The sequence below is a fragment of the Cariama cristata genome, unplaced genomic scaffold, assembly GCF_000690535.1.
Source record: "Cariama cristata isolate BGI_N322 unplaced genomic scaffold, ASM69053v1 scaffold5532, whole genome shotgun sequence".
Taxonomy (NCBI): Eukaryota; Metazoa; Chordata; class Aves; order Cariamiformes; family Cariamidae; genus Cariama; species Cariama cristata.
In genome coordinates this window covers 1,334-16,543 of record NW_009605377.1, presented here as the reverse complement: position 1 = coordinate 16,543, position 15,210 = coordinate 1,334, and the positions used below count along the sequence as shown (strand labels likewise).

The 15,210-nt window shown below is 36.0% G+C and overlaps 1 protein-coding gene across 1 annotated transcript in view; it reads left to right on the top strand.

The window, feature by feature from the left end:
* Window positions 1-3,707: 3,707 nt before the first annotated feature.
* FBXL5 (F-box and leucine-rich repeat protein 5) overlaps window positions 3,708-15,210 on the top strand; it is a gene marked incomplete at its 3' end in the record, with an annotated part of 12,314 nt that continues 811 nt past the window's right edge. The window contains exons 1-7 of the mRNA XM_009695912.1: window positions 3,708-3,933; window positions 5,743-5,838; window positions 6,652-6,835; window positions 9,339-9,521; window positions 11,947-12,072; window positions 13,043-13,188; window positions 13,384-13,466. Of these exons, the coding sequence (XP_009694214.1) occupies window positions 3,799-3,933; window positions 5,743-5,838; window positions 6,652-6,835; window positions 9,339-9,521; window positions 11,947-12,072; window positions 13,043-13,188; window positions 13,384-13,466 (953 nt within the window). The remainder of the gene's footprint in view (window positions 3,934-5,742; window positions 5,839-6,651; window positions 6,836-9,338; window positions 9,522-11,946; window positions 12,073-13,042; window positions 13,189-13,383; window positions 13,467-15,210) is intronic.

Genomic DNA, 15,210 nt, shown 5'->3' with positions numbered 1-15,210 from the left:
GAAGAGAACAACAGTTTTAAGTTCGTGTGGCTATCTTCTTGTCCTGCTGTTACTTGGAATAGATTTGGTGTATTCATTTTGTGACCTCATGCTTTACTTCACTGCTGGCACCACAGTGGTCCTTGGATTATTGATATACCTTCCCCAGTGTACATGAAATAAAGTTGATGTGTGGTGTTGGGGTTTTTTTTATTAATAAGGGTTTAATAAATAAAGTTAATACTGAATTTAACAGTTCCTGGCTACTTGCCTGTATCAGCGAAAGGTGTCTGAAGTGTTTCAGGCAGAATTTATAATGCAATTGACAGACTGTTGTTTAGCCTGTTGCTCAGGCTGTTTGGATTATGTGTAATTCTTAAATTTCATGAGGCTTCAGGAGGCACCAGGACTGTTTCTCTTGTGGTACCACTCCTCAGTTAGAGTTTGCATTCCAAACACAAAACTAGTTGTGCTGTAACTTAAAATTGTTTAAATGTAATATCTTCAAAAGTCCAGAAAGCTCCCAGGTATCTCTAAGACCTGTGGCTGTGATAATTGGTTTAGTGTGATGTATTTTAAGCCTGCTCAGGGAGCACACATGCACTGTGCTTTATATTTTTGACCAGTTAGCAGATATCTTTAATACAATCCATTTCCTCCCCCTTGCTATTCTCTTTGTATTCTCTGTCTGAGTTTGGGGGGTAATGGTGTTTTTCATTTTGCACTACTGAACTACTGCACTAGTTTTCCTTGTGTAGAACTGGTGAAAAGTGGACCTCAGAGTGGAGCAGCTGCTGTCTGTTAATTGTCTTCGTCCCCAGTCATAAGACATCCATCAGTCTTGGTAATGAAATTACAGATCTGACCGAGTGACTTTGTTGCTAGGCTACCTGTCCTCTGAAAAGGCAGTTTCTTTCAGCTTTGGCTCACCTTTTTAATGTACCGATTGCTGATTCAAGTACAGTAGCTAAACTTCACTGTCCTCTCCATAGCTTCAAATCTCTTGGATATCTACTGGAAGCCTCAGTAGCAGAGCTGAATACGCAAGCATTTCATGTTACAGTGGCTTCTATAACAATACGTTTATAACAGGAATTTTTAAATTCATTGCACAAATGGATTCTTCATTTATTCCAGATTTGTGGATGGTAACAGGTAGGCTCAACAGAAGTTTTTGAGTCCAGAAAAGACTTTGAGTCAGGACAATGAGAAGATGCTATTTTGTATCAGAACGTTTTGTGATTTTTTTTTTTAATTTTTTTTTTTTTTTAAGCCAACAGCAAAATACAATAGTTTTGTCTAACCCTTCTGTTACACACTCCAGCAGCCTTGTTTACGTCAGTCAAAGTGCCAAGCATTTGGGAGCAAATGGGATTCTTAGGGAAAAGGGTCTTCAGGGATGACTTCAGGTATTGTGGATCCTTATGGGTAGAATGAATAATTTTGAGACAGTCCTTGATCAAGAGAAATGCTACATTAGAAACCAAACTTCACCATTATTGAGGTCTGAATCACAAATGGCTGGAGGTGAGGAGTCTATCCTGAAGAGGTATTTCTGCACCCATCTCTTGTGCTTGTTCAGACTTGTGATTTTCAGTGTGGAAAGTCTAGCATTTAGTTTCATCTAGTACCACTGCTCTGTATATGGCATTCTCTGAGCTTAGCATAGGGTAGAAATGGTCTTTGGAGCCAAGATCTTTTCCCATTTGTGATATATACGTAACAATGCATGCCTCAAAACCTAACGCAGTGCATCACAAATGTGAATTTTTTCTGACCTGTCAGTAGTTCATCTAAAAGATACTGGGGGGGAACCCAAAACCCTTAACTTTGTCCTATTTTCTGTTTCTGCTGAGGCTAAGTAAATTTGTTTTCCCATAATGACAATCATTTTGCTCGTACATACAGCATGTAATGTACAGTATGCACAGCTGACTTGGAGTTGCATAAGTACTTGGCAGATGTCCAGTGTGTTTCGGTTGCATTGCGAGTGGTTGCCAGGAAGTGGCAATGCAATGTCAGAATGAATAAGTACATTTGTGTGGTTTTTGTTTGTGTGTTTGTGTTTGTTTTTTTTTAAATGGTAGAAGTTTTAGATACCTCAATTTATGTTTGCTTTTGCAAGTATTATGTATGGACGTATATGTCTCAGAGTCCCATTTGTAGTAAAACCCTTAGATTCCAGAATCTTTGTAAACAAAACGACTTCTGAATATTCCAGTGGCTTGTTTTCTGAACTAAAAATAAAAATATTTTTAAAATGCTTGCTCTTGTATACGGCTGTAGGCTATGATTCTTGAAGCTGCATGTGGAATAAAACATAAGAATGGAAAAATACTGTTTTTCTACATTCACTAAAGGAAAATGCAGTTTTAAAACGTATTGTTGCTAATGGTGGCTGTTTGTGTGCATGTGAAAATGGCACTACCGCATTACCTAGAACTTTGTGCTGTCTTGATTTGTTGGTTCTCAGTCCAATGGAAACCTTTTCCAACAGCTAGCGTAGTTTGTATTCACTTGGTAGGACTCAGCATTCCTTGTGGATAATATATCCCTAAAGGTAGGCTTGGGGCCTATGATAATGGCTTCTTAGTATGGACTAAATTGTAGATCTGGGAAAGTGGCTAAGCCTTTCAGTTACTTGCCAGGCTGGGGAGATTGCATTGATTTCTACCAGGAAATCTTTCTACATTTGTTTATCTCAATGTTTCACAAGATTGGTTTATATTGCTTAAATACAACTTTGATTTTACTGGCTGCTTAAAGCTAATGCTGTAACTGCATTGTTCTCTCAAGGATAATCTTCCTTTAAAAAGTTGTTATGCTACTTTCCTGTTTTCTTAAGCTCTGTTCATTCATGCGGAATGAGACAGTTGCCTTCAGAATTTGTCTGATTAAATGTAATGTGCTTTTCTTTACAATGTGCATTGTTGCATATATTATGCTTTGTTAAACTTCTGCAGTTATCATTAGTTCTTTGTAGTATTTCTAAAATTTATAGCTTCATCTGTGATGGGAAATGCAGTTACATGGTTGCCACTGGAAATGAGAGAACCGTGCAATTAAATCCCTTAGTTTACTTAAACATCATTCATAAAGCGCAACATTGTAGTAAGACTGCTCTGCTAACTTATTTTGAGGAGTTAACAGAATTTGAGTGTGAACGGCTTACTGTTTTAATGAACTGTAAGAAGAAATGTATACATGAGGTGACCATACATAATACATTTTTTAAAGTTTTAAAACAAGTTTGAGCATTTTAGATAGAATTTGTCAGTTCCTGTTAACAAATAAAAATCAAATGGCAAGTCAGTCATGAAGGTTAAAATAATGATGAATTCTGTGAATAATTTCAATAGTCATATTAATAGGGATATTCTATAAATGTATGTTAATCTGTGGTATTCAAATGCCAATATTAATTCTTCCCACTTCTGGAAGAAGTTGTATTAAATTATAATTTAATTCATCAATTACATAAATTATGGGAAAGTTACTATTCAAATAGAAGACTAGTTTGTGTATTCCTATCTATGCACTTGAATCTCTGATTTTTTTTTATCTGTTGTGCTTGAAGATTGAAATTAAAAGCATTCATTACTCTAATTTTTGATGTCTTTGAAGTGAGTTGCTCAAATTGCAAATTCAGCTTTTATTTTAGTCAGTTTTCTGTATAAAACTGAAAGTTTTCAGCTTTTATGTTACAAGTTGATTTTTATGAACTTTTTTTTCCTCTAGCTTTCCAAGACCAACTTCTCCAACAACAATGATTTTCGGGCTCTTCTGCAATCTCTTTATGCCACATTTAAGGAATTTAAAATGCATGAGCAGATTGAAAATGAGTGTATCATTGGTTTACTTCAGCAACGTAGCCGGACAGTGTACAATGTGCACTCAGACAACAAACTCTCAGAGATGCTTAGCCTCTTTGAGAAAGGGTTAAAGAATGTAAAGGTAAGTAGACTATAAGAAGGACTTGTGTCCTAAGGAAAACATGCTGTGATTACATATTAGTTTGCCCCAACTTTTCTTAATACTCTCTGCAAATAAACTAAGGAGGAAGAAGAAACATTTGTGGTTTCTTGATACAGTAGTGAAAACTTTCCAGTCCAAAACACAATTTCTTTTGCCATTCATCAGTTACTAAATTTCTAGTAAAAATTCTTTTCAGAGGTATATTTTTGACATCGCTGAAGTCCATCGTTGCATAATTAGAGGTATTTTGGAGAGACAACATGGAAGTTTCAGATACTAAGACTGCTCTGCTAATTGGTCAGAACAGTTGCTGACTATAGAAATAATGGTTTTTATTAATTTGTTAGGAAACCTTGAGTATCTTTCTTTTTTGTGGCACACAGCATTGCATTATTGTCACAAATGGAGATGATTACCAGACTTAAAAAAAAAAAAAAGGCAGCATTGTTTTATTCTGTTAGTGAGTCATGTACTCCTTCCAGTAATCTGTTGCTCAATAGTGCTGTTAATGTTCCAGTCCTCAAGAAACTCTAAATATTATTTCTCCAGCTGGCTTTTTCATGACTTAAATTCTTCTCCAGTAGAATCCTTCTTGAATTGTGCCATATCTTTCTTCTGGGGTACCCAACTCAACTGCCCCTTCCTGCACGCTTAGAACTATAGTCTCCAGTAATAATTTGACATCCCATATTGCATTTCTAGTACACACGGTCCATATTATCAGTAAGAAAAGTAGTTAATATGCAGTTGATTTATTCCATTGTACTATCTAAGGCTGTTTTTAACCTGAGAATCCTGCAGATAATTTTTTTCCCTGTGCATATCAAACCTTAAAATTTGTCTTGTTTCCATTAATGAATTGGAAAATGAAGGAAAGTGAAGGAGAGGGGAAATTAAACACTTGGCTTTGTGTTATACCCCCTCTGATAGGATGCTAGTGTTACTCTGTTACTTGACTTCTCAAGTGTGGAAAAACAGATTTCTCTAGCTCTCTTGAGATAAGTTAACTTTTTTTGAGTGTGGTTAGTTTAAATTAAACTGATGGCTTAAGCTTTTTTTCTGTAATAGTCAAGGTTTCTTGATGTTGTAGAAGTTTGAAAAGAAAAACTTACAACATTTACTGTAAGAGCTATGAGGAACTTCAGTATGTTGCAATTACTGGGCAGACTTCAGAACCAGCTTCTTATTACTGGCACAGAGAACAACCTAACAAATTGATAGATGAGGTTGGTCTAACTTTAACTTTTAAAAGTCAGTTATGTCTTTATTTAAGAGTTCATTCTGTTTCTGAAGTAAATATCTATAGAGCATGTCTGAGTATAAATTCTAGTTATAATTTGGAAGCTGGAATTGTAGAATTAAGTAATGTAAAATGTATGCAGTTAAAAGATGAAGTGGAACTGCTGTATCCTAGAATAATTCTTATGCAAAACATGCGAATACTTAGATTAGTCTGTTACTACTTTGAACTTTGGGTGAGACTGTAGATTGGCAGTCTTCAGTCTTTGCTCCAAAGTAAAAATGTGATTAGACAAGTTAATTCATATCTGATAACAAAATAAATTGGAATTAGGCAGGAAGGGAATACTTTGTTCTGCCTAGTAACAGGCCAGTACAGACTGTCCGCTTGTCATGAAACTTTCTAAGTGAATGCATTTTTACCATGAAATACAGCAAACGTGCCGCGTGCACGGGGAAGACATAACGGGCTTTCCTTTGAAACGCTTGTTCAATCCTTGAATGAATGGATAAGATTAGCTAATAGTTAAATCTTTGCTTTCTTCTCAGAATGAATATGAACAGCTAAACTATGCGAAACAGCTGAAGGAGAGATTGGAAGCCTTTACCAGGGATTTCCTTCCTCATATGAAAGAGGAAGAGGAGGTAGGTAAAAATTTTCCTCAATTATGCTGATCTTCCTTGGCGTTTGGAATGACTGAATAGAGACAAAGGGCTTAGAGATTCAGTTTTTTCACAATTCTCTGTTTTATTACTATGCCAATTTGCATTCAGGACTGTGGTGTCATTGTTCTGTTCTCTGACTGCAAAGTAACACATGCTGAAACAGTGAATATATTGAAAATTTATGATGAAATTCTGGTCCTTTAAAAAATTGGTGAGAAAAGTCTACTGGGGCTGGGATTTGTTTGCAGCAGGTAGTTATTTAAGGGGATGTCTAGCAAAACTTAAAGGAAAAAGAGAAGTCCTGTAAACCAGTGCTTCGTGACTCACTGACACTCCCAAACAGCCTCTGACCTATATTTGAAACATAGACTCGTACTGCCAGTCTGATGATTTATGGGTATCCAAAAACTGGGAAGCATCTTCTGGAAAGAGTAAATCTTCCGAAGTCTGTCCAAGAGAAATCTTTTGTCATGTTTTTCTTCCTTGCCACTTTGCCTTCTGTGTGAGTACCTCAATAAATTACATAGTTTAAGCAACTTTAATCATTTCCCTTTTCTGTTGGGGAAAACAGTTAAACAGCTTGCCTGAGACTATGTAGTGATCCATTGGTAAGCAAAGGGTTGGAACTCAAAGCTTCCATGGTCCTGTCCTTAGGTTCACTTAATGTATGACATGTTTTACTTGGAGAGAATTTGAAACAGGAAATTCTGTGTTGGTAGGTCTGTATAGCGTTATTGACTATCTCCGTCTGCATCAGACTTTTTTTTTTTTCCCCTTTTTCCTTTGCATTAGGTTTTTCAGCCAATGTTGATGGAATACTTTACTTATGAAGAATTGAAAGATATTAAGAAGAAAGTAATTGCACAGCACTGCTCGCAGAAGGAGGCTGCAGAATTCAGAGGTCTTAGTAAGTGGAATCAAGCAGAAGAGCTTCAGAAGGTCTTTAAGTATTCTGTGGACGAGAAGGCAGATCAAGGTGAAGCATCTAATTTACAGTAATTTTCAACCTGCAATTTTTATCTAAAAAGCCACACCAGTGACATACCTAAAGTTAAGTACGGGCAGATAAAATAGGTTTTATAACATGGGAATTTCTTCAAACCAGTTTTGAAACTTCAGGAACTTTACTGTTTAATACAGGCTTCTTGGCAGGTTGTAATGTAGATAGTGCTTCACTGTTTACCTGTTTTCAATCTTCTTCCTCTCCCTTCCCATGGTAATATTTGATATAATAAACACGTAGAAATGATAATTAACTTCTAATTTCATACTTCCATTGAAATTATATTTTCTATTTGCGGACCCTGCATTTAATTCTTGGCTTTCAGGACTGCTTTGTAAGCTTACTGTTCGTGGTTTAATAACACAGAATAGTTAGCCAACTAACAATATTTCAAATTAAAAGCAACTTACCTCCCCCAACTCTACTACCTTAGTCCCCTGGGCCTCTCAGGAATCGGAAAGCAAGAAACTGTGCGTGTGGAGTAATGCAAGGGAATGAATCCGTGCAGCGTGTGAGTAGGTCAGCTGAAATACATGTTCTGAAAGTGGATATTTAATTTGCATTCATTTGTAACTACTTTTCCTGATGAAACTTAGAATAAATGGATAACTACTAAAGTGCATTTCAGGCTTGTTTTATGACTGTTGAAGCAGCCCGAGTTGTCCGTCTTTACAGTTTTCACCCTTAACTAACAAAGAAGAGTTGATGCCCCAAAGATGGGGAATTAATGTACCAAAAGTGTAATACTGGGGTGTGAGGCTGATAAGTAGAGCAAGCCCTCATGAACTGAGTTTGTGGTGTTGATAAGATGTGGTGCTCTCATTAGAGTAGTTTTTCAAGTTTTTCTGTAATTAGATTTTTTTTGATGAAACTTGACTTCCCTGAACTACTGAACTGGGCATTTTCTGCCCTCCAGGTAGAACCTTCAGAAAAAATCATGGTCCATGGTGTGAAATACTGTCAAGTCTGAACGAGTAGTTTTTCAAGTTTTTCTGTAATTAGATTTTTTTTGATGAAACTTGACTTCCCTGAACTACTGAACTGGGCATTTTCTGCCCTCCAGGTAGAACCTTCAGAAAAAATATGGTCCATGGTGTGAAATACTGTCGAGTCTGAACAGGTGAATGTGACAGAAGTAGCCTTATGGCAGGCATTACTTGCTGTTAGGTCTAGCTGGAATAGCAGTTTTGGGACAGTAGTAATTCTGCAGTGATTGTGTTTTTGACTTTAGGGAGAGGGAAGTATGTATCCTACATCAATTTTTCTTTTTTTTTTTTTTTTTTTGAAATGGAAGAAAATAACACAGCTTGCAGTCCTGTGCAGTTAGAACTGCATTTCAGTGTAAAATTCTCTGTAGTTTACCTGCAGTGACTTGCCAGGTGTACGAATATTGATTCATCAAATGAAACTGTATTTAATTATATTTTTTTTTGAAGTAGCAATTGATTATCACAGGGTAAAGTTTACATTATGCTCACTTTTGAAGCTTCTTTGCGAAAAGAAACCTGGTGCTTGTCTTGCTGTAAATTCCTATGTACTTTGTGTCCTAACTACAGAAGTAAATCCCTACAAATTTGTGAAACTTGCTATTTCTAAGGACTCCTGAAAACTATTTTAGAAATATTTTTTCTCAAGTAAATTTTCCTTAAAGCATTAAAAATTCTCTTCAAACAGCAAAAACCCCACTAACCAAAGCACTGAATTTGTTATTTTTATATAGTTTGCAGCTCTCTTTGTACTATGCGATAAGGCAGAGCTATTGGAGATGGTTCCTACTGCTGTCGATTGAAGTATTAATTACAGTGGTCAAAATTTAGTTTCTAACATAATATTTGGTAGTATTTTACAACCTGAATGGTTTGTTGCCATCCAGAAGTTAAAATTAATTGTCTACGCTAGCAGTTAAAGCTAGAAATAAAATACGAGACAGCTGCAGAGTTAAGCATGGACTTCTTGCTGTGTCCCAGTCAAGAGGTTGAGTGCTTCCAGTGAGAGTGGTCCCAGCCGGAAGATTCTGTGTGCTAGTACTGTTTCCTGGGAATGTGACAAAGCAGGTGTGTATATATATATATCATCTATGACGGAAGGCAATTTTTTAAAGCATTTCATTTATAGCAGACACTGCTTTCATCTTGCTGTGGCTGAGTAGCAGCAGTTTACTTTTGTCCAGGGCTTTTTCGGACTCTTCGGCAGTCAGGGGTGGAAAAAATTAGCTAGTTGAGAAAATGACAAACAGAAAACTGAACTGATTTTTTTTTTTTTGTTGTTTATTTGTTTAAGGTGTTATTACAGTGAAAGCTTTTTAAAGCCAAAGTGATACCTATTTTTTCAACTCTTTTACCAGACAATTGTTTACAACTTTTTTCGGACACTATTTTTTCATTGCTCTAGTCAAAAGTTCCACTGCTGAGTTCCACTACTGTTATTTAAAGCTGTGAGTCTGTGCTTCACTTAATATACACTTTCTGTATTTCAGAAACCGAAGTAACAGGGCACACCACAAGTATTACTAATCTTCCTCCTGAAGTAATGCTGACCATTTTCAGTTACCTTAACCCCCAAGAGTTATGTCAGTGTAGTCAAGTAAGCACTGAATGGTCACAGTTGGCCAAAACTGGATCTCTCTGGAAACATCTTTATCCTGTTCGCTGGGCCAGAGGTAAGTTAAATTTAATTCTTCTTATGAAAGCACGTCAATTATCAGAATTTCTGAGTCTACAAAAGAGTTCATTTTATTATGGGGTGTCATGTACAATGAACCTGTCAGCTGAGCATACTGGAAGGGTGTACTCTTCTGGCAAGGATAGTGCCCTGAAACTTGGTTAAATGTTAAAAATCCCCAAAACATACTTGTATCGTGTAGAATTAAGAAACTAAAAGTAGTCTTGGTTGTAACTCATGAGTAGCTCTTGTATACAAACTGTTGTTTAGTTTTACTAAGGTTTGCTTGCTTGTATGAATGCTAACAAGTATATTCACTAATATAACAACTTAATTATGATTTAAGAATCTGAGGCATTTGAATTATAAATGCTGCTGTTACGCTTATAACAGTAAATTTTTTGTTTCATTAAGTTACTAGGTAAAAATAAAATACATAACTGCAGAATGGAAGTTTAAAACAAATGGAGATCTAACATCTCCTCAGAATCTATTCTTACTTTTTATATTCAAACTTATGAATGTTACTTTTAGTATTGATTCTTTAGATATATATTACTTCAGTAACTTCTACTGCGGTAAGGACTAAGTGGTTTTTATAACTTCAGTTCCTCAAACTGTCCTGTTGATTAAAATTTCCTATTGAGAAGTGTAACCTTTGGAAAAGTACCTGTTCAAATAGACAAAATACTCTGTATTCCAACAAGGCCAGTTACAAGTCATCAGAGTATATTTGTAGCTTTAAATATTTGTATTTGTCCCTATTTATGTGAGTATTAAACAATCACTGGAGTATGGCATTGCAGGCTTCACAATTGCTGCCATGTCAGTGTAGCTGAGTAAAAAGGAGACAATCTATGCTGTTTAATAATCTTAAAGGCACATAAAATATAGTTTTTAAGAGAGAAAGCTAACGATATATAACTTAAATTTTGGGATACATAAAGACTAAAAACTTTTTTCTGACTGGACCTTCATCTCTTCTGAAATCTGTATAAAGCAGAGAAGAGTTAAATGACTTTTGGGTCTGAATTAATTTTTTTGGTTGGATAAATCTTACTGAAAATAATAGTTTGGTCACTGAGCTGCAAAAGACAGGGTGGAGAGGAGAGGTTTCAGAGTTCAAATTGTTAAATTGTCATTTTCATCTAAAACCTAGTTGTCTCAATAATTCAGTGCTACACAAAAAAGATAATTGGCAACTGCTTAAAATGACTTACTCCTGAAGCTGTTTTTGGCACAACAGGAAGCTGGTCTCATGATGTACTGTCTATACTACTACAGTTGTTTGTGCGGAAGTGCTCTAAACTGGGTGGAAGCTTCTCAAATGGGATTTACTGCCAGAGGTGAAAAAACAAACCCATGAAACTACAAGCTTAGTTAAATTTTTGACTTTTTATTTCCTTCTAATACAGAGACGACTTCTGAGGCTTTTTATATATTATAAAGATAGGTTAAAGAAGATGAGAAATGGTACCGAAACCTTTTGCTTCACAGTTGGTTTACAATCAGTTAGGATTTCATTGTCACTGTATTGCTCACATAAGAAACCGTGTTCCTTTAGATACCACTCAACAGGCATTGCTTTTGCTTTGGGGATAGCAGGATCTCCTACTAGTGAGATAGCAGAATAAGGTCTTTCTGTTTTAAGCATGTGTCCACTGAGGGAGGCAGCAGACCTGCTTATACCGAGCCTAACACTACAATACACCCAAACTAGAGGTGAATTAATGCCTGTGCAGTAACCCTCAGGGAGAGGGGGTGGCCTGACAGCTAAAACAGTGGAGCTGTTGCTGATACTGGTATTCATCCAGATGATCTAAAGAATGATTGTCTGTTGATTTGAGTCATATGTGTGCTATAATCAAGTATTACATAGCTGTTCTAAGTAGGCTACTTCTGGAACTTGGGTTTCTTGATCCTGGAGTTGTCATGTGCAGTGACTAAAAACAGACTAATAAAATAATATCCCGGTTGACCGTGTATTTGTAAGATTCCAGAGGAAAATGGAAATGTCTTATACCAAGTGTTATACTAAAAGTTGATGGTTAATTTATCTACTAGAAAGAACTTCAGCACCTACACAGGTCAAATATTCCATAATTGTTTCTCTTATAATCCTGTTGGTCCCTACTAAGAAAATAAGGACCATAGGCATGTCTCAAAGTAGCATAATAGGCTGTGAGTTCTGTAACGGTACTGAAACTGTTCCAGGAATCTTTTGAAACTTTAAAACATAGATCAAACCAGAATTATGTCAAGGTTCAGTCCAGCCCTAGTTGAGATGAATGCAAAATTCATTTCTATCTTTAGGTCAGGTCACAGTATACTGAGATGTTATCATTGCTATTTTCTGCAGTGATGAGAAATTTGTCTTAACTTTTTTTCCACTTATTTTTTTTGGCGGGGTGGGGGTTGAGTAGGTGATTGGTATAGTGGTCCTGCAGCAGATCTTGAGACAGAACCTGATGAGGAATGGGTGAAAAATAGAAAAGATGAAAGTCGTGCTTTCCAGGAATGGGATGAAGATGCTGACATAGATGAATCTGGTAGGTACATTCTGGGTTTGGTGACTTTTTTTTAAATTATTTTATTTTTTTTTCCTCTGAAGATGACATAGCTATGAGAAATAAATGTGTAAAATAGTCTTTTCTGTAAAATTAGTTTAAAATACAGATTTTGTCATAGTTGATACCAGTACATTAAAACAATGACAAATGCAATACTACTTACGTTCTGTCTAGATTAAATGCTTACTAAGCCAAGTAGACTTACACAGTAAAAAAGGCCTTGGGAAGTTTTGTCTAGCAACTATTTAAGGTTCTTGAAAGGAGTGCTCTCTCTCTTCATCTTCATATCATCCTGACTCCCAGCTGGGTGAAAAAAAGGGGAATAGGAGAGGAGGGGGGGTGGAGAAGCAGGTACCTGGTTTTAATGAGCTGAATTAATTCATCTAGGAGACAACAAACATGAGTGCAGGTAGAAGAGTAGTTATGGGGATGTGTCTCGAGTTAGGAAGGAGGTAAAAGCTCTGCTTCCTCTCTTCCGGAAGTTTGGATGAATCATCTTTCATCCTAATTAATTCTAGACTTAATTCAAAATTTGTCTTAAGCTGTTATATCACAAAATATGAAATGCCCTGTAAAATAGTATTTCAATGTATAAAGCAAATTGGTGGAAACAGCTGCCCCAGACAGCCCTGAGCAGTACATTACCTGTAGTAAATATTTCTCCAAGTCCTTTAATGATAATTTTCTGTTAAGCCTATTACTGTTTTTACTTGCTCTTGGAGTTAAACTCTTCAGGACTGTCAGAAAGTCAGATACATTTTAAAGATGAGGCTTAAGTGGTATATTGAGCTAGAATTCAGCAAAAGTTTGATGTTAAGGTACTTTCTGAAACTTATGCCTTGTTAAGCTTTCTTAGTTTCCTGATAACTTGTTTGATGTAAGATGGAAATATGAATTCCAAATGACTTAAAGCATATTTGAAGTCTTTCTCTTCGGTTTTATTCTGCAGAAGAAGCTGAAGGTTCACTGGCCATTAATATAGCACAAATGGAAAAACGTTTACTTCATGGCTTAATTCATAATGTCCTCCCGCATGTAGGCTCGTCAGTGAAGACATTAGTATTGGCCTACAGTTCTGCAGTGTCTAACAAAATGGTATGTAATTTGAAACTGGCATTTAATGTGGCTATGCAGCCCCTGATTAATAACTGATGTGCCAGAGTTTAAAACACTCTGGTAGTGAAAACAATTTGCAACTCAAGAGAATGTTAATTCATATGTTGTCTGTTAGCACTGTGTGCAGCCTGACTGGCTTGTGTCTTTACTGATTATTTTCGTTTCCATTTCCAGGTTAGACAGATCTTGGAGCTTTGCCCCAACTTGGAATATCTGGATCTCACTCAAACAGATATTTCCGACTCTGCATTTGAAAGGTTAGACAATTGTTGTTTCCTTTTCTAAAAAAAAAAAAACCAAACCAAAAAAAACCCCAAAAAAACAGAAAACAAAACACCAGCTTCTTGAGGGGAGGAAAAAACATTCCAACATGTCTTAGTCCATTGCCAATAAAGAAAGAAATAGAGAAATCACATTCAGGATGCACACATAACTAAGAACTAAACCAAAGTAACAAGTCAATGAAATGGCAAGTGAAGCGTGTACCTTTGTAATAGCCATTTAAAATGCTCTGTCTTCACTATTGGATATGTATTACCTGTTAATATGTAGTTATCCATAACAATAATTGTGTGTTGTTCTACTATTAACAACTTGAAATTGTCCATAGATTTTGTGGAGTCATTCAGTTATACTAGTTCTCTTGGTCCGATACAGCTGGTAGGGTTTAGAAAACTGCTATTTAAGACAGTGATTTAAATGGTAGGCAAAACTCTAAGGCTTACGTGTAGTAACTGTGGATTCCTGAGTTTTACTAAAGCCTGCAGAAATTTCATTGATTGTCAGCGGGATGGTGCATGGATGCAGAGCCTGTACCAATGGGTCTTACTGTGATACTGAAACTCAGTGGCTATTTCGGTGTTCAATGCTTTCGTCATACAGTGCTCGCAAGTTTTATGTGTTAACAGCACAGAAAATTTTACCAGTATGGATGCTCATAACAACACTCTGCAGCTTGTGCAAGAAGTTTTAGTTGAAATAAAAGCTTTAAGGAATTTCTGTGGCTTAGAAATCAATCTTTGTGAGCTTTTATCAATCTCTAGTGAAACTTACATTATTTGCCACTCCTTATATCTATATTTCTAAATCTTCAATTTTTAACTCAGAAAATGAGTTTGACTTGCTGTAAATGTAAGTAATCACTTATGGAAAGTAAATGATAGTTAACTTTAACTATGGATAGGTAAAGGTCACTTAAATCAGCTATATACTTTTATGTAACAATATTACTGTAGATCAAATTTCTATTTCAGTGGAAAAAGATAAAACTGAAGGGGTGAGGTTTTGTTAATATGAAAAAGTCTGATTTCGTTACCATCTCTAATCATAATCGCTTTTATGGAAGAATTAATACTGTCCACAGAATGTGTTTCAGGAATCCAACTATCCTCTCTGATACAGAAAACGACAGGGAGATATATGATCTAAGTATGCTGATATTTCAATATGTGTAAACAGCCAAGCTTGAGAAACTCAATACTAGAAATTACAGCTGTTAAAATACTTTGAGCTTAATACTACATCTTGGATGGTTTGGTTTTTTTTTGTGGGGGGTGTGTGTGTGATGAAATTTGCTAGTACAGTAAGTTTTTTCAGCCTTCTGAGGAGTTAACTGTGATGTCTAGTAATTTAGATGGCTCTCAGTAACTGCGTTATACACAACAGAAGCTGCTTTTTGAAATTGTTGGCATGTATGTATTTGGTCTTTGGAGTCTATCTGCTATTTAAAAATTTGTTCAATGTATGGCAAATTTGGACTTCTTTTAAGTCCCAGTATATGAGGAAAAAATACATGATTCGTGATTCGTTTCACACTTTCTTTAGACATAATTTCTCTAGTCGTATATACAGCACTTGGAGTATCAAATCTAACCTGTCTGGGGTCTTTTCTTTAAATATTCTGTGAACTAAGTATTTTCCTTGTGAAATGTGGGTTTTGTATATTTATCCTTAACACCTGTTTCTGAACAAAAACTAAACCCCCCTCTACCCCCCCCCCCC